The 23,956-nt window shown below is 40.9% G+C and overlaps 3 protein-coding genes and 1 long non-coding RNA gene across 4 annotated transcripts in view; all 4 read left to right on the top strand.

The window, feature by feature from the left end:
* The first annotated feature begins 5,417 nt into the window (after positions 1–5,417).
* The window catches only part of LOC136438103 (kelch repeat and BTB domain-containing protein 2-like), a 28,699-nt gene continuing 10,160 nt past the window's right edge, over positions 5,418–23,956 (top strand). Inside the window, exon 1 of the mRNA XM_066432782.1 lies at positions 5,418–5,679. Coding sequence (XP_066288879.1) covers positions 5,425–5,679 — 255 coding nt within the window. The 5' untranslated portion in view covers positions 5,418–5,424. The remainder of the gene's footprint in view (positions 5,680–23,956) is intronic.
* Positions 5,807–8,965, top strand: LOC136438277 (kelch repeat and BTB domain-containing protein 8-like). Its single transcript, XM_066433041.1, has 5 exons — positions 5,807–5,848; positions 6,072–6,332; positions 7,035–7,174; positions 7,406–7,609; positions 7,814–8,965. The coding sequence occupies exons 1-5, from the start codon at positions 5,807–5,809 to the stop codon at positions 8,739–8,741; spliced, it is 1,575 nt and encodes a 524-aa protein (XP_066289138.1). The 3' UTR covers positions 8,742–8,965.
* On the top strand, positions 16,406–21,363 carry LOC136438278 (adducin-related protein 1-like). The gene is made up of 8 exons (XM_066433042.1): positions 16,406–16,563; positions 16,766–16,888; positions 17,180–17,273; positions 17,465–17,548; positions 17,933–18,000; positions 20,486–20,572; positions 20,777–21,158; positions 21,326–21,363. Exons 1-8 carry the CDS (start codon positions 16,411–16,413, stop codon positions 21,361–21,363), a joined length of 1,029 nt encoding a protein of 342 aa, XP_066289139.1. The 5' UTR covers positions 16,406–16,410.
* On the top strand, positions 21,730–23,687 carry LOC136438499 (uncharacterized). Its single transcript, XR_010756433.1, has 2 exons — positions 21,730–22,303; positions 22,728–23,687. It is a non-coding gene; the product is annotated as an uncharacterized lncRNA (long non-coding RNA).

Consider the following 23,956-nt stretch of genomic DNA (forward strand, 5'->3'; position numbering starts at 1 on the left):
TGATTGTACAAAAATAAAGAGCCGAACAGAAATGGGAACTACAAAACGGGGAGCCAAAACAGTCCAAAACAGAATAGGTCTAAAACACAAACGAGATTTTGAGCTAACGATAGTGAAAGAATATGGAGTGGGGCACAGAAAACTTAGCCTGAGTGCCAGCCTTTTTAGCTTCCGTCCGCTACCCTAGCTCCGCTGCGCTACCCAAGCTCCGCTGCCGGAGCGGAGCGGAGCTTGGGTAGCGTACGGAAGCTAAAAAGGCTGGCACTCAGGCTACAGAAAACTGACAACAATGGTATATTCAATTTGCAAGTCAAGGCGTCCGAGAGAGCGGTCTTCTTTAAAAAAACAATGGCCCGAAAGGCGCACAGCGGGACACTAGGGGACGGAGACGGATCGTCGACCGCGATGTCGGCGAGGTCCAATCAATTATGCGGTGTGAAAAAACGGACGCGAACCCCACGCTATACTAGTACCACAGCTGGAAAACGGAAAATATGCAGGAAACTGCGGGCAAAACAGCAGGACAAAGAATTTGGTAGTACAGGAAAAGCAACAACACTCGTACGGCACAGAAACAGCCGGGAAAAGTTAACTAGCTACGCAAAGAAACGGGCCGAAAACTAGCTAACACGCGTTTATTCTGTGTTATCCTTGGCTGTACTATACAAGCCAAGTCTACTAAGGCCTACAGGAGGATACACAATAATCTAGAGCGTTACGATTACGGAAGGTTGAGTTACAGATGGAAATGTGGGATATTCTACAGCCATCTAGTATTTTTACGAACTTAATACAGAGAGCTAATCCACGTGTGATCACTAACCTTAGTCACAGCCTCACAGGACAGCTTCTGAGTTCAAATCGGCGGGCTTATGCTAACGAGCTAGCTGCTCTCAATTAGCTAGCCTCGCTATTGGTCAACGCTAATCTATTCAGATGAGCTTCCGAATACGGCCTGGTCACGTGTCTTAGTCATAAATATAGCTTATTTACTGCCTAGCTACTGAGGAACCTTTGTATAAGATACATTATGTCGTCTATTCTATCTGTTACAGCTGACAGGATCAGCCTGTCAGCAGTGCAGATTTTTCTACTGCTGACAGGATCATCCTGTCAGTAGCCACTTCCATATATGGCTGGTGGAAGATCGCGAAACGCTCGTTCCCGGGAACACTACAGCCTCAAATTGCCTGCTAATAATAAGTATCCACTGTAGTGTCAGCTACCCTGTCCTCCACGCATATGTTAGGCTTGTTTTGCATAACTAAAAGACAGAGGCTATTGACAGGCTAGTCCTACCCTTAATATACAATAACTTTGAACGTAATCATGTAAGATGTCTTGGCTTGTGCTGGTCAGACTGGCATCGGGCCATTGGCGAGTTCATTCGGCGGCCCAAAGCAGTCAGCCCGCCGGTGTACATAGATCTCAGCGGTTCTGGGGAGTTTCCCGGCCCCGCCCAGTAGTGCCTGAGCCCGGCTTTTGATTCAGCTTGTATGCCCGCGCCGCTAAATGCATTTTATGTGTGTTGACGACTCCCAAACATGCAGCCCTAAACATCATTCGTTGAAATGGGAGTAGATTATTAATAATGATCCATGTCATTTGTTTGAAGGTAGTAAGGTTTCGGGGGAATCTCCCGTCAGCGCTTTTAGGATGAAAGATGCAAGATATGACGCAACATGAAAGATGCAGTTGAGCTAATGGGGTCAGGTTACATGCGATAAAAGCTTTTTTTTGTAAACAAATTCATTGTGTACTTACCAGTTCAAACCTTGCAAGTTGTACACATTCGCAAACATCGTGGTGGCGCGGTATAGACCGTTGTTTGTCGGGCTTTGACTGTGTTACGCGTGTTACGGTCCCATCAGGTCAAACTGTCGCACGGTTGACGTTTCACTGACAACACCTCACTCTTTACATCCGCACAAAAATAACACACAGATATTATGTTCCAACACACATATATTATGTGCCTCAGCTCCGATCTTTCTAAAAAAAATCTGGTTCCAATGACCTGTCTTTCCCAAACTGCACCACCTGTATAATATTATATATATATGTACTGGCCGACAGGGCCTTCCAAGAAAAAAATAAAGGCTTACGTCTACTTACTACTACTGTATGCATTTTATTCTCGGTTGAATTTGGCTTCCTGATACTCCTTGGTGACAGGATCATCAAATTGCCTAGAATGCTGCCACCATGATAAAGTTGCAGCGCCACTGTACGGCGAACAGTAATACTGCATATTGCATATTCTGACCATGAATGCCTCCTGTTTTTGTCCGAAAATGGGACTTTCCCATGCTGCAACGCTTCCATGGAGTATTATGAGTAAATTTGGAGCATGATATTGTCCGTATATGGAGCTTTCCCATACTGCAACGCGTCTATGGAGTATTTTGAGTGAATTTTGAGCATGATTTTTCCGGATATGTAACTTTCTTATAATGCACCGCTATCACTAGTATAGATCTATAGTATTTCGATGGAGTATGTGCTTCATATGATATCGTGTCAACTCCTAATTTGTCTAAATTTATTTCCAAAATATATGATCTCAAGGGTGACATAATCCTTGATCAATTGCAATGAAACCTACATACAATATACGAACCGTATCATAGCAAGAATCGCCAATGACGCGTATCTTGAAAAAAAAGACGTCTTATTTGTCCGGACACGCAACAGAAATGAACCCCCAAAACCTTGCCCGGAAACGGTCAGAATATGTGGCATGTCATGTTACTCCAAATATGTCAGAACACTGTCACTGATTCTTGGTATATCTCTAGCTCTCTAGCTCTTGTATCTGTGTCGTGAATTGAACATGAGTACGGAACAAGAAACGCCAATGGCACGTATTCGGAAAAAACAGGAAGCTTTTACCCGTCCGTATATGCTTCGGAACAATTTCTGAATCATGATATTTGCGGATATAGTAAATATCGAATGTCGTCCGAAAATGGTCCAGAAATGAGGCATATCATGCTACGTGTCAACTCCTAATATGTCCAAAATTAATTCCTGGAATATAATTACCTTGGTTATGTTCAGAATATGAAGGGTGTTATGTATTCGGAAGCAAGAAACGTCAATGGCGCGTATCTTGAAATATAGGAAAGTCTTATTCGTCCGGATTCGCAACAAAACATGTCCGGACTCAGGATAGTCCAGGATATGGTAAATATCAGACATCTTGTCCGGACACATTCCAAATATCAAGCATGTCTTGGAATATATCAACTCCGAATTTTTCCGGAAATCAGCCCCTTTCGCATAGTGTTGTGTTGAAGAAATACAACCAGCACACGAACAAGTGGCATAGCTGTTCAGCACCTCAAAACGATAGGTGGTTGGAGTCTGGTGTGACAGCATCTTGCAATGGTCACATTTATTTCTTTACACAGACAAGCATACATTGTTACAACCCAAGAAGAGATCACTGGTGCAAGAAAACCCCTTCAGACTACAGTTCTGAAGTCCATAGTGCAGTTGCCATCGGAACAGAAATCTTCAGCACTGATTATAACTTTGAGAAGACATTGGTGTACGACATCAAGGCAGACAGTTGGCTTGAGCTTCCAGGTTGGCGGAACACAGATCAAGAAATTGAAAATATCACTCTCTTTGCACTCCAAAACAAGCTGCATGCAGTGGTAGAAGGCTGGATTTCCTCGTCGAGTTTTGAGGGGTTCAGAAAAGTTCATCAGGTGTTTGTGTATGACAGGTGTGAAGAGGGTGTTTGGAGAGAGGTGTCTGTCTTACCTGATGGGCATTGGTTCATGTGTGATCCTATGTTCCCTGTGGCTCGTATTTACTTACCATATCTGAACACCAGCCATGCCGACACACAGGGTGCAGCAAACCCAGGTGGCGCACCAGGTGTATAATGTCGCCTCTGCCGCTCTCGAAGATTTCTTGGATGCTCCCAATGAATTCAAAGTTGAACGTTTTGCTGCGTTTTGTACATTTTGTAAGGCTTTCTTTTTAACCTAGGTAAACCTTCTTTTTCTGAAACATCTGGGATAGATTAGTGAGGGATGAGAAACGTGGGATAGCGATAGAATCCGAGCACCTCCAGGCATGCACAGTTTAGATATGCAGAAGTAAGTTGCACCGGGGGAAGTTACATTTGAATTCTCTCAGATACTTATTTTCATATATGTGAACTGGCAGAGTGATATTAGACATTACCTGCCCTGTTGAAATTCTTTTTCGAAACATGAGGGAATGTATAATCTGGGCAGAGACAGCATTTCTATGACAGAATGAGGAATACATGTACATGTGTGTGCTTCCATTGCAAACACCAAGGGCTCTGCCCTGACCAGCTTCTCTTATGTAAGGAGGGGCTGTCTTGTATATATATATAGAGACTACTTAAGCATTTAAAAATAGTGTACATCATAGTATCAGTAGTTACTTATCATTGTTAGTTATTATGTTTCTAGTATATGTTATTTGTTTTGAACTTGATAGCAAGACCATTAACTTAAGTCTAACTGATGTTTTGTGGTATTTTGTTCATTTCATATATAAGGTATTCGAGTTCACGTACATGCATTTTCCCATTTTTTTTAGTATCTTATGTAACAGTAGATATTCATGGTATTCACAAATGGAACTACTGTCTTTTCTATGAGTTATCCCAAGCGAATGTGCACTTCACGTTTTGATAGAGTTATGACATTATCAAGTTACTTGTGAACACAGTTGTTATAGTGCCAGTTCTTGACCATATTTGTTATTCACCAAAAGGTACAATAATCAATTCACATTAAACTATCTTGGTTTCATTATAGTTTCGTTGATCTCCAATCGAATTTGGAATAAAAGAGTGAGTGAATGAATGAATGAATGAATGAATGAATAAGCGAGTGCGTAGGTAAGCAAGTGAGCTAAAAAAAATACTGAAACAACATCCTGCCCATTCATGGCATCAAAATGAAGCCTTTCAGCGTCCCGACTGAATGCACTCGTAATGTAAAATGACAGGTTTGATATATGCACAAAGAAAGTTACTAGGTGTAAGGTCAGTTAACGTTATTTCCAATACGAGCCATCAGCAGGCCCAACACTTAATTACTAGATAACGTTTCATAGATTCACATCCCACCAAAAATTACCGAAAATCGTGGAAACTCCTTTATGGTAACCAAGGAGATATATTCCCTATAACCTCCTTATTGTAACTTGTGCTGCATGTTTCCCCCTCAAAACCAGCACTCAAGTTAATAACAGCATATAAAACAGTAACTTAACACCAGTAGTTTTGATCTTGGCAAGTGTTACTTACATGATATGATAGGCATCATTGAATTTAGAGAGATGTAGGTAGAGAACATACGGATACATTATGTGGGTAATCAGTGCCTGTACAGCTTACCTTTGACCCTGATGTCACTTTTCGTCATCAACATGGCCGCCGCAGACCAAGAACCCCACGCCAGCGCAGTTCGTCCTCGTTCCTACCAAGACGAGAGCTATCTGCACGGGTTTCTTGGAACTGTGGGCGACTTACAGAAGGCTGGGGTACTGCAGGATGTCGTCCTTGAAGTCGAGGGCCGGCGGTTTCCCTGTCATCGGCTTGTTCTGTCCGCGGCCAGCCCCTACTTCAGGGCCATGTTTACAAGTGACATGGCGGAAAGTCGGCAGAAGACGGTTGTTTTACAGGTAGGAATGGCGTGGCATTTGGTTAAAATAAAGTAGGACGGGGAACTTTTGAAGATGCTACGTATCATAGAGCTCTTTTTAAAACAGGGAATGTTGTAAAACTTTCCTGTAGTAGACTTTCTCTTAAATGCCCCCCTCCCCACTTACTGATATAACTTCGGTGTCAAAGGTCAACTTTGCGGGCCACAATACGCATTTTCTTGACTAACGATATTTTTTTTCAGTTTCAAGAAACAGATCAAATGTGTTATCAAATTCCAGCATAGAATAAAAAAGTGGCATGAAAATTTGACCTTATCTGAATAGATAGATTTGTGATGTATTTACTGCTATATATACCTTGATACTTTATACATGTGGTAAAATTTTGTAACATTGTGATTGTCTTGCAGGATGTAGATGTATTCTTGTTTGGTGGGATCCTGAGTTACATCTACTCGGGAACCCTCCATGTTTCCCTGGACAAAGTGCAGCCCCTGTACCAGGCAGCCGACCTCCTCCAACTGGACTATGTGAGAGACACCTGCAGCAGCTACATGGCCATGAACGTGGAGCGCTCCACCTGTGTGGACCTGTACAAGTTTGCTGAGGTCTTCTCTATGGATAGTGTTCGGAACCATTGTCTACAGTGTATCTCTAAGCACTTTGTGGAGGTTGGTCTTCTTTTATATTACGATTAGAATATCGAAAATCAAAATGCAAGGTAGCCATAAGAGACTAGATAATAGGAAGTCAGCGCAGCAGAAGTAAATAGAGCCTTTATTTAAGTTTGGATGAGCAATGTTAGAAATACATTATGATAGCACCTACGAAATTATTTGTTAACAGGATGAAAACTTTGGTAGTCTTCAACTAAACTGAATCATAACACATAATATTTCAATGTGCATACATTTGAAACATTTCCACCTCAAAAGGTTACCTATTTTCTGAGTAGGGTGGAAGCTTTTGGTAAGGTACTGTTAAGCTTAATCTCGCATATAGATATCTTTATTGCCATACATTTAAGAATATTTGCACACCACATTTTTTTTCAAGTGAGCACTTCTTCAGCCTGAGATTATGCTGAAGGGCGGTTATATCGGCTATACATATACAGATACATATACAGATGCTGATGTGTTATCTCGAAGGGTAGTTATACTGGCAATACAGACACCGATACAGATACGAATCGAGCACAGTATAGAAAATCTGGGGCCTTTATTGGGTTCAGATGACCAATCACTTTGCAACTGAGAATTATTATTCTTATTATTAACAGTATGGATATTTCTTTGTGCCAAAAAGTGATCAAAACACATCTTTACAAAATTACAGAGACATACATGTACATGTACTCTGCACTTCCACAGGTTGCCTCCAGTGAGGAGTTCTGCAGCCTGAGTGTGAATCAGCTGACTGAGATCATCAGCCACGATGAGCTGGATGTTCAAGAGGAGACAATAGTGTGGGAGGCTGTGGTGAGATGGGTGCAGCACAGCAGGGAGGGCAGGTGGGTTGTAATGCATATTGTGGATTTTACATGAACAACTTAATTCGTTACGAAGCTGATGTCAAACCAAGACAAGAAGCCAATATAACAATCTTTATTGACACAACAAAAGTACAGTGACTCTCGTAAGGTCTACTTAATCTATACATACATACATACATACATACATGCCAACAAACAAAATTCATACTAATGAGTTGAATATAATCCACCCAACACTGTACCTTACAGACTGCACCACCTACCCAGCATCCTTCCTCACATCCGCTTCAACCTGCTGACCTCAGATGACACGGCAGCCATCTTGGAACACATCCTGGTCAGGGAGGATCCTGGGAGTTCGAAAGTCATCAGAGAGATCATCAGGAAGGGGAAGCAGAGCCTGAAGCCGAGGCTTGGGATGACCACGGAAATGATATTTCTAGCCAATGTAGCGTATGTATTTACCTCTTCTTTGATCCTGGCACAATTTTGATATGTGTTTTTTTTTGTCTTGCAAAATACATTCCTATAGTCTTGGTTTTGTAAATATGATCACTCTATTTTGTAAATATACTTGGCACTTTATTCCTGTGACCAATGCTGTGACCAAAGAAAAAGGTATGAACTTACTGACAGCTTGTAATGTGATTTATCCAGGAACGATGAGATCCTCTTCATGAACCCGCGGGAAGGGAAGTACATCAGCTGTATGTGTGAAGACTTTCCTGATTTTTTAGCCATAACAGTCACCAATAATAATGATATGTACATATTGGAGAATGACCGAGAGGATATCTCTAGTCAGTTGTGCAGGTACACGAATGAGTTGTCCATGTTTAAGTACAACCATACCGAGAATGAGTGGGATCACGCCGGTATGTCCTCATTACCTGCATCTGACGGGAAAAAATTCCTTGCTGAAGTTGATAGGGTTTTATATTACGTTGATGCTGATCAAAAAGAAGGCAGTGCATTGGTGCGAGTGAGAAAGCACAACCGGCACTTGGACCAATGGCAGGAATGTTCACCGCTGCAACTTGATGGATCTATGGATTTCTGCGTCGCCTTGTCCTGTGGTTCTTTCATCTATCTCCTCATGAAGTCAGCACTGCATCGCTACGACCCGAGCCTGGACTGTTGGTGTGAGCGGACCCCACCGAATCTTATGGGTGATTCTTCACGTTTCACAGCTGTTGCCATTGGAACAGAGATTTTCTGCACAGACAGGGATTTTACCCAGACCATGGTGTACGATTCAGAGTTAGACTGCTGGCAGAAACTGCAAGGCTGGTCGAACCCAGGAAACCTTCGTATGAATCTACCCCCGAGTCTTTTCGTACTAGAGAACCAGCTGCATATATATTTCGACATCTATGACTCTGAACAAAGGCCATCAATACACTATTTCGTATATGTGTATGACAGATCTGCTGATGCCTGGAGAGACTTGAAAGCCACACTGCCTGATAAGGAGTATTATGCACATGGTCCTCCTTGCCCTGTGGTGCGTTTGTACCTACCATATCTTAAGGGGGCACAAATACACATCACTTCTTATATTTCTCAGGAAAAATGTGCAGGGTAGGAAGCATAGAGTATGGAGCAGTACAGTCTGTTTCGTGACATGTTGTTCAGATCTCAGCTTTTGCCGAATGACTCCCGAATGGGATAGATCTTGTACTAGATTTCTTACATTAGTAGGAATTTTTCAGAAATGCTGCCCTCTTTCTTAGATGCGCTTCTGTATAAGGGACTAAAAATGTTTTTGTATGTTTTTTTTTAACATTAAATATTTTCTTATGAATACCAGGAGTCGTCCACTCGTCAAGTGTAAATGTATTTGAAGGGCGATTGTACTTTTGAGTTCTCTGTACTTTTTGTGTTGCGATACTTTTTATGTTTTAATCAGTCATTCAGTCAATCTATTGATAACTTTTATCTACACTGGAAGTGCCCTTTCGGTCTTCACCGTTCTTCCCAGGGTTCAGTTTACATGCTTGATACGTTTTCTCAGACCCTGTCCCCTCCCTCGGGTCTTTTAACATAAGAAAAAAAAAATTGCATTGCAAAGTTTTGTTTGAATTAATTCAGCCATTATTGTGACACGATGGTCAAATATGGGCCCAAAATTTCCAGACTTTTTTAGAATTCGAACAACATTCTATTACGTTCGAAGTGACGTAATCGAATAGAACGTGCATTCTATTCGGGGTCACTCACGGTCATATGCAGGTTTTCACTGTAAATTCGCGCCAAAAGGCCCTTTCTGTCCTAGGTCCCTTGCACAAGAAGAAAGAACACTTTATCACAAATACAAACTATTTTCTAGACAGTATATCTTTGCTGACATTTTGTTGTGGACATGGAACATGTAGCCAAGCTACTGGCGCCATTTTTGATGACTTTGAATGTTGCAGGACTTGTTTACGCCGGCATCAAGTACCCCCTCCCCCTATCCGTGAGGCCTGACATTGTTCCAAAGTGGTATGAAAAACTCGAGCAATGTGCGTTCAAACCCACTCATCGAGGTCTTAAATTTTCAAGAACTAATATCCCCAGGCTTTTGTTTTAGGGATTTTTTTGATACGGCGGAAATTTTGATTTACGGGTGTTTGAGTGTAAAAAAATGTATTTTTCGACCTATTTTCGGTCGTAGAAATAATTTGAATGAGAAATTAAAAAATTCCTAAAACAGAAAGTTTAGAATTATTGTTATTATTCAGAATATAGAAGATTTGGATTTTCAGTAACGTTTAGAACCGACTAATTTACACCATTTTGATATTTTTTACACCGAACATCCTTTCTATAACAGCAAACTTGGCCTATTTCAGAAAATATTCAGACAAAATGATGCAACATTAGTAAACGGCAGGATTTTAGGTATACACATTGGCTAGTTTCATTTCCAATTGGCGAGACATGTGCAAGATATCGTTTGTCTAACTATCATGATCTTTTAGAAGACGTTACAGCTCCCCCGGGGACCGCGCGGGAGTCCCGGTAACCTGATACGCTCCCTTACAGTGGAAATTTTCCCTTAGTAACGAACCATCGTGTGAATTGTAACATGGTAACAAGTCAAAGGTAACTATACAGCATTTCCTCCTACATTATACTAATATACAATTAAAACTCTACTATTGGATAAATTACGGAGATTATTTCCGGACGTTTCGGGTAACATCCATCACCATTCTTCAGCGTCACTAGAATGAACTATCAGAAGTAATCAGTACTTCACGGTGGTCAAATTAATGCTCAGAAACTCTCATGTCCAGCCGAATTCGAACGCTGTTCCACGATTTTCGAAATGACGTAATCGAATTTGTGACATTGAGTATTAAAATGATTGTTTACGGCGGTGTTAATTACCCCCTCCCCCTATCCGTGCGGCATGACATGCGTTCAAACATCGTGAAGGTACAGCTCCAAGAAACATCCACCTCACCCCATTAACGATTCAAAATGACCGTAACGGTTTTCCCGAGGTTTGTGTTTTTGGGATTTTTGAAAAATGTCCTTACCTTTGAATTATGGATGATTGAGTGCGAAAAATGTCAAAAAATGCCATTTTTTCACAGATTTGTCGATATTCACAAGACTTAAAATAAGAGATTAAAAAATTCCAAAAAACACAAAGTTTTGTTTTGTTCCTGGTCGACGAAAAATATGAAGATAAGAGATATTCATTGATATTTAAAGCCAGGCCTTTGCGATGTGTGCCTGAAAAAACGGTCTCCCTAAAACCTGAAAATAATCGTGTTTGGGAGCAAAATATAGAAAAATTAGCCATTCAGCGCAAATTGACGACATTTAAAGTTTGCAAATTCGCTAATTTTTTTTTTTATTTCTACAGAATTTTCCCGTCCCTACTATTTTGTATTTCTATAAATGTTTGCCGTTAGCCAAAACGTTGCCCCGGGTAACCCGATACCTTGTCGAACGCGCGTAGCAACGGGAAAGAATACCTTAGTGACAGACCACCGTGCTTACATACAAAAAGTACATAACCGGTTTTATGTCATGCCTGGGCCTGATACGGGTGTTCCGGACCGTGTGATAACTATCCGGATCACATAGGGTTCGGGAGTGTTATCACACAGGCTTCCATGGAATATTTCGAACGCATTTCGAGCGCGCCGGTTGCACGGCCATCGGAAATTCGAATACCTGATTCGGAGATTGGAATCAATGTTGCTACATTTTCTTGTTCGAGGACACAAAACTCCCTCAACTTCTGGCGCATTCCGCATTGAAATGTGTGTTTTCTCGGGTGGGTATGACCAAGGTATGACATAAATAAAATACAACACGTTGTATTCCGCATCACCCTCGGTCCCAGCCCTCCCGAGGGTCGGATCGCCCTCCGGCCTACGGGCGATACGACCCGCGGTCGGGCTGGCACCTCGGGTGATACGGAATACCCCGTGTTGTATTCTATATGTACATGACAAAGTCACAAAATCATGCATAAGCGACATTGATGTGTACAATGAGTTGGATAGTTCCTATGGTAAGACAACACCATAGGAACAGTTATTGTCCTTTGGGTGGGAGGAGGCGGTGTCTTATTGTACTGTAGGGTTTTTTTACACGGAGTCCTCCCTTCCGGTTAAGTGTGGAGTTGTAGATCCTCTCGTAGATGTCTTCCCTGACTCCACATTGGTTCACGGTCCAGGGCGCCCGTTGTAATAAACCTTGAGTTACAGGCCCACTATGTAACATTTTGGCGCAAAAATTGAAAATATTCTTGTAAACAAATCCTAATACAAATGACATGGATAACCACTTTTCAGCATATTTCCATCATTAATTCGTCTTTTTCTGGCATGTACGGTGGAGGCCTTTAAGGCCGGGCTTGCCGCCCTGCCGTAGCCCGTCAGGCCTGACCCCCCCTCAGTGATACCCCTTCAGGGGTTGTTAGAGGGTACCCGAAATAAAGATGAAGATGAAGTGTTTTTAACTGTAGAAAAACAAGCTGCAAAAGTCTGTGACACCACCTCAACCTAGAGCCTAATTTCTGTAAATAACAACTTAATGCACACTGGCAGGACCCCTGGGTAGGCTAATTACTTTGCAACACTTCAGTGGATCTAGATAACAGCTGATGTTATGAATACCATCTTCTTCAAAAGCACTCATTTCTTTTTGAATGTGGATAAAATATATTAGCCGCGTTTGTAGGGAACCGATAACGCGGATTTTCCCCGTTCAAAACTGCTAGAACTCTGGTAAGGAGGTTTGGCAGAAACTGGTGAACTATAATCAGACACCCCACTGGGCAGTTGGGCTGTGGCCACACTGCCCTGACTGCAAACTGGCTTTGAAAGTTCAGTTTTTAGACTGGTTTATATGGTGCAATGATGTTGAAACATTCCTTTCTGAATACTGGTATGTCATTCTACAATGTCTATTCAACATGCTGCGTAAAGAAATGGTAGAAAATTGACTTTCTGTATTGACCAAATCTTACATACTGGGGCTTTAGATAAATGTAAGGTTAATTTCCACACCTATTAAAGTTATACGCAGTAAACAAATTCCTCAGTTCGTACGTGACTCCCTTTTATCAATAAACTGATTAACGATTTGCTGCAGTTGCCGAATTATCTCATACCATACTTTCAAAGAAGCCATCATCAGGCCCAACATCTGGTTACTTTATTATTATTATTGGGTAGGCGGAATACCCACTCTTCGCAGCCAGGGGCTAAATTGAGAGGAGATTCACATTCGGTCAAGACGTATCAACATACAGAATAAACTCGCGCTACATATTTTCACTACAAAACCATGTTAACGGCGGGTGATAGAACCTTCATTTCGTATCTGCGGTACAAATATTGATATCGGGTATTTACATCTTATGGTAAGCATCCTTCCGCCTCGAGATGATGGTAGCGCACTAGCCTGTGTTTAAATAAGTATCTTATAGCCTATCTCTTGCTGACAGAGGTTAATGACCGTCACCCCGGTCGGACCGGCCGCTTAGAGCGCGATTTAGTCAGGCTACGAAGCGCACGTACTGCTACTAAATCTGGGTAATCAGGGTGTGTCTTAGTGACCTTTTACCAAGGGGTCATGCCATCGTCATCATCATGGCTGCCGCTGACAAAGAACCCCACGCCAGCGCAGATCGTCCTCGTTCCTACCAAGACCAGGACCAATCATTCCTGCGTGTCTCAACTTATTACTACCCTTCACGGACTTTATTCCTGGTTTGACAAAGGTACACAAGTTGATATGGCCATACTTGATTTTGCAAAGGCATTCGACAGTGTCCCTCACATGCGGTTACTTAGGAAGCTAGATTATTATGGTATAAGAGGTAAAACACTTCAGTGGATAAAGAACTGGTTGACTGACCGTTATCAGCAAGTTGTAGTGGATGGAGATAAGTCCAAACCCGTTAAGGTAAGGTCTGGCGTGCCTCAGGGCACTGTATTAGGCCCATTATTATTCTTGATATATATAAATGACATCAACAAAGGGATTACCTCACAACTTCGTTTATTCGCCGATGATTGCTTATTCTACCACCCCATTAGAAAGGAAGAAGATCAACACACTCTACAGAAGGATCTTGATCAATTGTGTAAGTGGTCGGATCGTTGGCAGTTACGCTTTAATGTGAAGAAGTGTTCGATTCTGCACATACACAAATCAAAAAGAGCCGCTAAGCACTTATACACAATGTTCTCAGAGCCCCTTGAGTCTACATTGCAACACCCTTACCTAGGTATCTTACTTTCACACAACTTGAAATGGAATACACACATAGATTATATAGCAGCTAAAGCAAACAGTACTTTAGGATTCTTGAGAAGGAATCTGAGAGGAGCATGTAGATCAATCAGAGCTCAAGCCTATTTGTCCATTGTTAGACCCAAACTTGAATATGCGTCCTCTGTGTGGGACCCCCACAAACGCATACATTCACAAACAAACAAACTTGAGGACAAGTTAGAAGCAGTACAGAGGCGTGCCGCCAGGTTCGCCACTGGCGACTACCGTTTGACTACCAGTATTACACACACTCTGCAAACCCTCGGTTGGCCCACCCTTCAACAGCGCAGACAAGTTGCCCGCCTTTCACTGATGTACAAAGCTGTCAATAACCTTATTGCTATCCCCATCCACAATATCCTCACAAGAAATACTAACATAACCAGAGGACACCAGCAACGTTTTGCCACAGTCGCCTGTAAGACAGAAACATACCGAGGTAGCTTTTTCCCCAAAACAGTCATAGAATGGAATGCACTTCCGCAACACCTTATCGAAACTAAGACTACAGATAGCTTTAAAGCTGGGGTGGCCAAGTATTATGGTTACCCCGGCTTCACCCAGCTGTAAGGGGAGGAGCCTATACCTAGTGTGGCAATGTACAGCACTACTTTGTTCGTTATTTTTTGCACCACTTTTTTTTATTCTTGTTGACGGCGTGCACCACCACCACCGGCCACACTTGGGTAAGGCCTCTGACCATAAGTCCTAGACACTATGCCCCACGCGGGGTTTTGTCTAGTATCCCGACAAGACAAGACAAGACGAGAGCTATCTGCACGGGTTTCTTGGAACTGTGGGCGACTTACAGAAGGCTGGGATACTGCAGGATGTCGTCCTTGAAGTCCAGGGCCGGCGGTTTCCCTGCCATCGGCTTGTTCTGTCCGTGGCCAGTACCTACTTCAGGGCCATGTTTACCGTGAGTGACATGGCGGAAAGTCGGCAGAAGACGGTTGTTTTACAGGTAGGGTTGGCGTGACGTGTGGTTAGAATGGAGTGAAACAAGGAACGTTATCATATAGAACTGGTTTTATGTATATTGATTCACGGTAAGAGTTGTACGATTCTATGTGTGTGTGTGTCTCTTCTTGCCTAATGTCATGGCCTCATTCCAACATTCAAGTTCAAACCGATACTACAAGTATGTCTTCTCCTTCATGTTGAAACGCGGCAGTTTCAAATGCTTTGATTCCAACGACGCCTCAATTTCCGTCTTCCAGCTTATATTCAGCTACACAATTCTCAGAGAAAACTCACAGATGTCATCAACAAAACTCCTGACTAATACAACACTGCAAACCACAGTTGAACAGTCAACAATACTCTGACTACCAACCACCCTCTGCAACCATTGTTTAAAACTAAATAAATATCACAACTCACACACATATACAAACTCATGTGTTGTATTGACAACTTTCTGTACAGAGTAGACAAATACATCCAAGGTCTTGGCCCCTAGTACCTAATGCGTTTACTATAGGTGTGAGATACTAAAGGCGGGAAACTACTACATAAACACCTTTGATCAATAGAAAGAAAATGAAAACAAAGTAAAGAAGCAAAATCTAAAACACTCCTTTTTTATCTTTCTTACACTCAGACTTTCCACACCAAACACGGTTTACTGCCAATATCCCACGAGGCCCTGTTGATCAGAAACCTTTCCACTGGCATTCCAGTCAACCAGAATGACACAGATACCATCACTGACAGCCTAGGCCCAAACAACAAGGTAAGATGACACTTCCTCTTATAAAAAAGATTCCTCAGGAACAGTATTTTAGAACTGGTTTTTGTATCCTCTCTGCACTAACACAATACATTATACAGCTAATATTTACATCTGCACTGAATATATTCCACTTAACCTGACTATGTGTGTTCCAATACAGCTACTAATCTTTGAGAACAATGGAGTTCTGATCTGTGCAACAACCATAGAGGAAGCCTGGTACCTTGCATACAACACTATGAAGGCTTGTAAGATACAGGTTTGAAGACAAGATTACTATTATCACATACACTTGTCATATTTTTAGATGCCAATCCAGCATGCAACACACCTGAGTATATTAAATCATGATATGTACGAGCTGCTTTTCCCTTGTCAAATTTCTGTTCTGTAAATGGGGTTCTTCACATATATTAATTATATAAGAAGCTCCTTTGTACACACTCTACCCTATGGCAATTTCTCTCTTGTACAATTGCAAAAATAAAGACTATAAAGATGCATTGCAAAACTCTACAAGCCGTAACCCTTCCCTAACTTGCAACCATATTATTGTTACTACTCCTCGATAATATAAGAAGCTCCTTTATACATATTCTATCCTGTGACAAACACTCTTGCACAATTGCACATAACAAACCCTAAAAGTGCACTGCGAAAACCTATACTTTGAAACACAACCTTATATTACAACCATTTTGTTCTTATACTACTGCTCTAGTTGAACACAATGCCTGTGGGACGAGATAACCTGATTCTTCTGGACCAATCAGCATTGCAGAAGGATTTCATCAAAGAGCAGAAAGACAGAACAGACACGTCACACCAATGGAAAACGGGACAACTAGAGTTTGAAGCACTAATGAGATCGATGGACAACGCAGTAAGCACCAAAAACATAACAATAGTCATATTAAGGAAGACAATAACTACTTTGTAATACATTTTAATATTTCATTCAGCCAATTTTAGTAACATAGCAACTAAACTTCGAAGCTTCCTTAACATCTTACAAAAAGCCAAATACCTCCTTACTTCATAAAATGCCTTTAGTTATTACAAATGTACTTGCCTGCTGATTACAGGGCCACGAGACTGGATACATCTACCACCAACCAATGATGCGAGACTTGCCAGGCACAGAAAGCAACAATAATGAGACCACCAATCCTCCATTCGCCTCAAAATTCACAACAACAATAACAAAGGTAAGAAATAAAGATTAACAATGAAAAGATGATTCACACAGTTTGGCTAAAGTGAAGGAAATGTATGTAGACATTGAACACGTTGATATGTTACAGCTGGAAGGGAATATGTAGTGGGAGGGATAATATACAAGATTGTTAATGAATTTGTGGCCATTTGAAATGATACTTTGAAAGAATTATAAAGGCACATTATAAATAGTTTACTGACAGTCTTGTATTTTCCCAGTGCATATAAAAAATATACCCCATTAATCACCCAAACATGCTAATATATTACAATTCTTACAGGACCAGCTAAAGACGGCACAGAAACAAACCGTCCCGACAGTAGTCAAGTCTGGAAAGGAGGAACACGCAAAGACACATGAGAAACCCATAGAAGGTCAGCATGACGACCAACTCTCCTTGATCTCTCTTCCTATAACTCTTTTGCACTGTTATGAAAATATAATCAAAAGAACACAATGAACCATTTTTGAAAATGTCAGTTACTGTACATTAAATGGCTGTCACAAATCCACATGTAGAAACGGCATAGAAGTTAGTTACATCCAATGTTCCTTGCCCCTCCAGGATTTCCATCGAGACACCCACGAAACAAACAGAACACTCCAACAAGTACATTCCCACCAAAGACCAGTCGCAAAAGAAAGACAGGTAAGACATACATCTACTATGATTGTCTTACTTCTGTACTTCACAACAATACTACTTATAACAGCTTCCTTTACATTGCTCATGCAACAGTAAAAAATGTAGCAACTGTATACTGCATCTCCATATCTTGGTACAAAGTGACCCCCAAGCTCCATCCATCTCAGTCAAAATATAACAATATATAACATCATAACCATAAAAACATTTCAAAGATATACAAATATTCCCCAATATGTTCAATTGCCATCACTAATTAAACAAGTACTTATATCATAAAGAAACTAAACCACCACATTACCTACTATTTAAGCATGCCGACGTATAACTGCATAATGTATTATGACATAAACTACAGTTTACATGCCACTTTTATCTTTCAACTAGGTGTGCCAATCCAACCAACACCGAGAACACCAGGAGACTGCAGCAAACCTAAACGATACACTCCACCGGTATGTAGGTTACAACTCAAAAACTCCAACAACACATTAAAATACATACAATTCCACAACCTCACACCCTATTAACATTACTCCCTTCAAAACCATCTCAATATCTCAATGTTTTTTTAGTATTTCAATGCCAGTGTAGAGAAGGCCTTAGATAACAATATATGGAGGTCATGATCATGGGGGATCTTAACTATGATTTTATGGTGAACACAGACAATTCAAAGGAGCTAAAATGCTTGTGTGACATGCATGGTTTGACATTAAACATTGTAAAGCTCCCTACAAGACTCACTGAAACATCATCAACTGTGATTGACGTTCTTTTAACCTCCAACCCAGGGAAATATACTCGTGACAGTGTTTACAACAGTTGTCTTAGCGACCATCACATGGTATATGCCCACAGGGGTTGTAAAAGTACCAAATCTAAAATTGCCACAGATTTTCACAACAAGAATCCTTAACAACATGAATGAGTCCAGCTTTTTAACAGACCTTGCTACCACTCCTTGGCACATAATAGACATCTTTGACTCTGTACAGGACAAGTGGGACGCTTAGAAGAAATTATTCCTGATGTGGATGCCTCAATGAAACAGTTCAGAATCAGAGCAAACGGTGGCAGCTGTCCGCCTTGGCTTACTGACGAAGTGAGACAATCCTTACATGCCCGGGACCATGCTAGACACCAAACTGAAAAGACTCAGTCACCTGAAGACTGGAATGCATACAAGAAACTACGAAACATGGCAAAGAAAATCATTCTACGTGCCAAGAGACACCACTACACTAATGAGATCAACAGCACAGCTGGCAGTAAAAACAGTCTCGTTGAAATGTAGAAAGCGCTTAAAAGGCTGACTGGAAGCCAAAAGTCCTCCAAATACCTAGCTTGGTGAACAGTAATGGAATAACAGAGTCCTCATCCTAGAATTTTGCTGATGAGCTTAACTCTTTCTTTGGACACACAGCCGAGAAACTGGCTGATGTCAGATACAGAGTTGTAAATCTCTATTCACCCCTTACACTCAGTTCTTACAGCGTAGTACAAGTATGCCCCTGTTTAGTTTCCAGCCAATCCCGGAAATATTTGTCTTGAATGATACAATGTATAAACAATTGTATCATCAGCATATAAGGCAATTTTACATATATTGTAAGTAAGCAGCTAGGCATGTTGTTTACATATAAGATGAATAACAGCAGCCCCAGTACGGAGTCCTGGGAGACTACATACCTTACTAGTACTGTGCACAAATCTGACGTGTGACCATTGACTGATGTACAATGCGATCGATCAGACAAATAAGACTGAAACCACTTCGCAGACTGTCCAACTATACCATTTAGGCTCGCTGCTAGCTTTTGCAATAAGATACTGTGATGCTGTCAAAAGCTTTCGACAGATCTATGAAAACTACACCAGTGATGTCACCACTATTAATTGCATTATACCATTCCTCGGTAACTATAAGTGTAAAGCAGACTGGGTTGAATGTTTCCGACGGAAACCAGACTGTCGACTGGAAAGAAGGTTGTGTCCAGTCAGAAACTGGTAAACCTAGGTGTGAACTGCACGTTCAAGAATCTTGGAAATGACTGACAGAATACTGATGGGTCTATAGTTAGTTGCTTCTCTTCTGTCTCTATCCTTGAAGATTGGTACAATCCTCGCCTTTTTCCAGTCAGTGGGGAATTCTGATATTGATAACGATAAGTTCAAGATGGAGATTAATGATGAAGCAATAACATAATCAGCTGTTCTCATTAGACGACAGTTCAGTCCATCCAAACCGCTGGCTTCATTAACTTTCATTGTTAACAGTCAACTACCCAAACCTACCCACCCAATTACTATATCTTTGCAGTCTGACTTTGTAACCAACAGCTTGTCTGTAAATTCAAGCAAGTGCAAAGCTTGCTCATTGGAACCAATAAGCGTCGTTTAAGCACGACTCAGTTACATTTGCATCTGAATGGGAAAGTTCTGCACAAAATTCCAGCTTATAAGTACTTTGGTGTCACAATGGACAAAGAACTTAGATGGGACACACATGTGGGTACTATGTTGACCAAGTTGAAGCGTGCAATCTGACTATGGACTTTTAAAACCAAGATATAGAGCTCGAGGGACTGGCCTAACGATTATGACTTGTAAGATTATGATAATGTATTGTATGATTATGATAATATATTAAGTAATTATTTATTTTACTGTACATTGTTTGTTCAGTTATTTATTTCTTTACATTTCCCTGTGACACCCCCCCCCCTCCACTTAGACCCCTGGGAAGAACAGACATGTAAATATATGTATATGTACTGACCGACACGACCTTCCAAGAAAAATAAAGATTTACTACTACTACTACTACTACTACTACATACACCTCTCAAATAGAAAAGCTTCCACACACTAACATCTTCCTTTCTAACTTAAAACTTCAAACCATGCTTATAATATACTGTTTACATACCATTACAGGTCCCCACACCCAAAAGAAGACAGAAAAAAATTAAAGTGAAAGACTGTTCCGTGCTCTTGACAAACTTCAACTCCACTCCACAACAGGTATGTTCACAATGCTCTAGTCAATATTCAAATTTATTCCTAATAATATGCAATCATTCAATCCTCCATATTCATTTACTTACAGCATATATTTCCAATACAATACCTCAACGCAACATATATCAACAAATATTTACCATGCTACAGAAAACTCAAGCAGTACTAAAAAAATTAGTAACAACTTTGGTTTCCCCTCCCCAACAGATGACAGCGACAACTTCCATAACTCATCACACTCATCAAACAGCCAACACTACTTACACAACACAACCACACACCACAAACCCACAAGGCCTAGGATTCCTGTTCAACAACCAACAAGTTCAACAACACACACAACAGAACACACAGTTCCAGATCACTGACTATGTCCCACTACCTATCAACCAACAACAGTACCTCCTCTACACCGGGCAACAACACCCATACCACACTGATCAGATCCAGCACCTACCAGTACCACCAACTCTATCATCAGCAAATCTAATGGCCACGTGCACCCCCATGATGATGATCGGACCAACCACCACATCTTATGGCGACATGTACAACTTACCAACACGACAGCAACCACCAGTCAACATAGGTCAGTCTTCAAAATACTATCTCCTTAACACAACTAAAATCATACATATAAAGACATCTCACCACTCACAACATAACCTTCCCAACAACATAATAATTCAAAAAGTACTTCACAGGAGCTGCTAAAATTGACTTTCTTGTAAATATTGACAAATTCATCCCATCCAGTGTATGTTACCAAAGAAACTTCCATAAAGTATGGATAATAGAATTGACAAGGAACTTCACATATTCACAGAAGTCTCTATGAAAAACCTCTCGAGATCATCAAAATAAAACACAAGTAATACGACTTATCGATGTACACATTCAAAATTACATCATTAACTGACACTTCAAATTCTTCTCATAAAATACGTTGGTCCAAGTTTGAATTAGATTACACTTTACAGACAATCTTTGGATACATTACTTCTGCCACATATTCCATTCTTCATCATTACTTTTTGAATTGATGTTCCATACATCACATATCTTTCATCATCATTTCCATCACTACATTTCAGTGTATTCCCCTCAGACGGCCCGCCATTATCTTCCACAATATATTTCATAATGCCTTGAATGTCAAAATTACATCTAATCTGATCCAAACGGGCAGAACCCACAACAGGACACAAGACCACTGCCTTAACAACTTCAACTACCTGAAACAGTGCTGTGAGCAGACAGGATACACTGTGCAACTGAAGTCCCAACCGCCATAACTTCACTTCATTATGAACATCTGCCTAACCTACCTTCATACCAAATATCATGGAAATCCGGTATTCCTTTCTTTAGATATTCTCCTTCAACTATTTCCACAACAACCCTCCTGCAATTCCCAAACAAAATGCTAAAAGCCAAAAAGCCACACCAGTTCTTCCTCACATCACAAGCTATTAGCCAACAAAAAATTAAAACCATAGCATGTCCATTATTAAAAAGATACAAAAACAAAAGTTCTGCTACAGTACAAAAAGCACATACCTGGAAACCCTACATCAGCCTTGTCTCTCAGCTTAACAACACCTGCCCATATATCAATAATATGTATTTCTTCATCATTATCAGCACCAACAACAGGACACAACACCTTCGTGACAACTTCGACTACCAATATGCCCGGATCATCTACCTTTGACCTGGAAACAGAAGAAGACGGTAAGATTATTTAGGAAGAACCACAGATGCTTCGAAGCTTACAAGTAGCACCTTATAGGTAACACATGAACACACTACAAATATAGATTTTCCTCCTTAACTCTGCAAGTGAAATCACAACTACCATACATTCACTTCATTATAAACATATATCTAAGCTACCTGCATACTAAATATCATGGAATACCATTGTTCCTTCCTTCAGTTATTCTCCTTAGAATATGTCCACAATAAGACTCCTACACTTCCATAACCACAACTACATCTCCACCTTGCCTACATACAAAAAAAGAAAACATGTCTAACCTTCTCCTTTCAATCTGAAAATACAAATATCTCCTTCAACATATACATGTATACGTAAAACTACATCCATTACTTCAACTAGACAAACTTAACATATAACTTCTTCATATTCCAACAGAGCTCGATCGCAACATTCTACAAATAATCAAAGACCTCCCCGACCTGAACGACTTCTAAAGCAACCAACACCCTGGGTGACCTGTGACCTATCAGTATTAGTTTCTGTTTTATGTTTACTAATATACCTGATGTTTGCTCTGGTACAATGTATCTGTTCAAATATTATAGTTTTACTTCTTCATTCTATGTTATGTTAAGAGTAGAGTAGAGTAGAGTTTCTTCGGCCAGGTAGGAATCGGCTGGTTCCATTTTAGGCCGCTCTTCACTTTTATGTCACAGTCATTTCCAGTTTGTGGGGGTTGTCTAGAGCTCGGAAGTCAAAGTACACCTTGTGTTTCCGCATGAGCCTGTCCAGCCTCTCCTTGAAACAGTTAATGAGCCTACTTATGTTAATGAGCCTACTTATGTTATTACTAATTACTTGTTCTATGTTCGGAATCGTAATGGGCTGTCCCAAAAAATAAATGTGGATGGGGGGCGGAAGAGGTCTAAATCTGAGCTTCTGACCCAACCCCCCTGTCCATTCCATATGTTTTTTACCCTACCCCCTGTCCAGTCCAATTTCTCTATTTTTACCCAACCCCCCTGTCCATTCCAGATATTTTTCACCCAACCCCCCTGTCCATTCCAGAATTTTTTACCCAACCCCCCTGTCCATTCCAGATTTTTTTCACCCAACCCCCTGTCCATTCCAGATTTTTTACCAAACCCCTCTGTCCAGTCCAGATTTTTTCACCCAACCCCCCTGTCCAGTCCAGATTTTTTACCCAACCCCCCTGTCCAGTCCAGTTTTTTTTCACCCAGCCCCCATGTCCAGTCCGTTTTATTTCACCCAGCCCCCCTGTCCATCCAACCTCTTCCGCCCCCCACTCTCCTTTATTTTTTGGGACAGCCCAATCATGTTATTTCTTCGTTCCATATTACTTCTCAAAACAAATAAAACATATATTTCATATTCCTTGCACTTCTGTGTACACTTCTTGGTGTCTACAGATTGATAAACATAACAAACGAGTAAAATACACCACAAACACAACTTTATTACCACAAACAATTACACGAGGCTCATATTTACACGTACCTTACTCAATCCACCATCTTGCATCGTATAGAATTGTGGGAGAAACTTACCTTAGAACTAACCAACAGGTTTTCTTCAAGGTTACATAATTTGCACTGACAGAAAAGGCAAGGCCTCACACTATGAAAAGTCACGTGTGCATAAAT

The sequence above is a fragment of the Branchiostoma lanceolatum genome, chromosome 7, assembly GCF_035083965.1.
Source record: "Branchiostoma lanceolatum isolate klBraLanc5 chromosome 7, klBraLanc5.hap2, whole genome shotgun sequence".
NCBI lineage: Eukaryota > Metazoa > Chordata > Leptocardii > Amphioxiformes > Branchiostomatidae > Branchiostoma > Branchiostoma lanceolatum.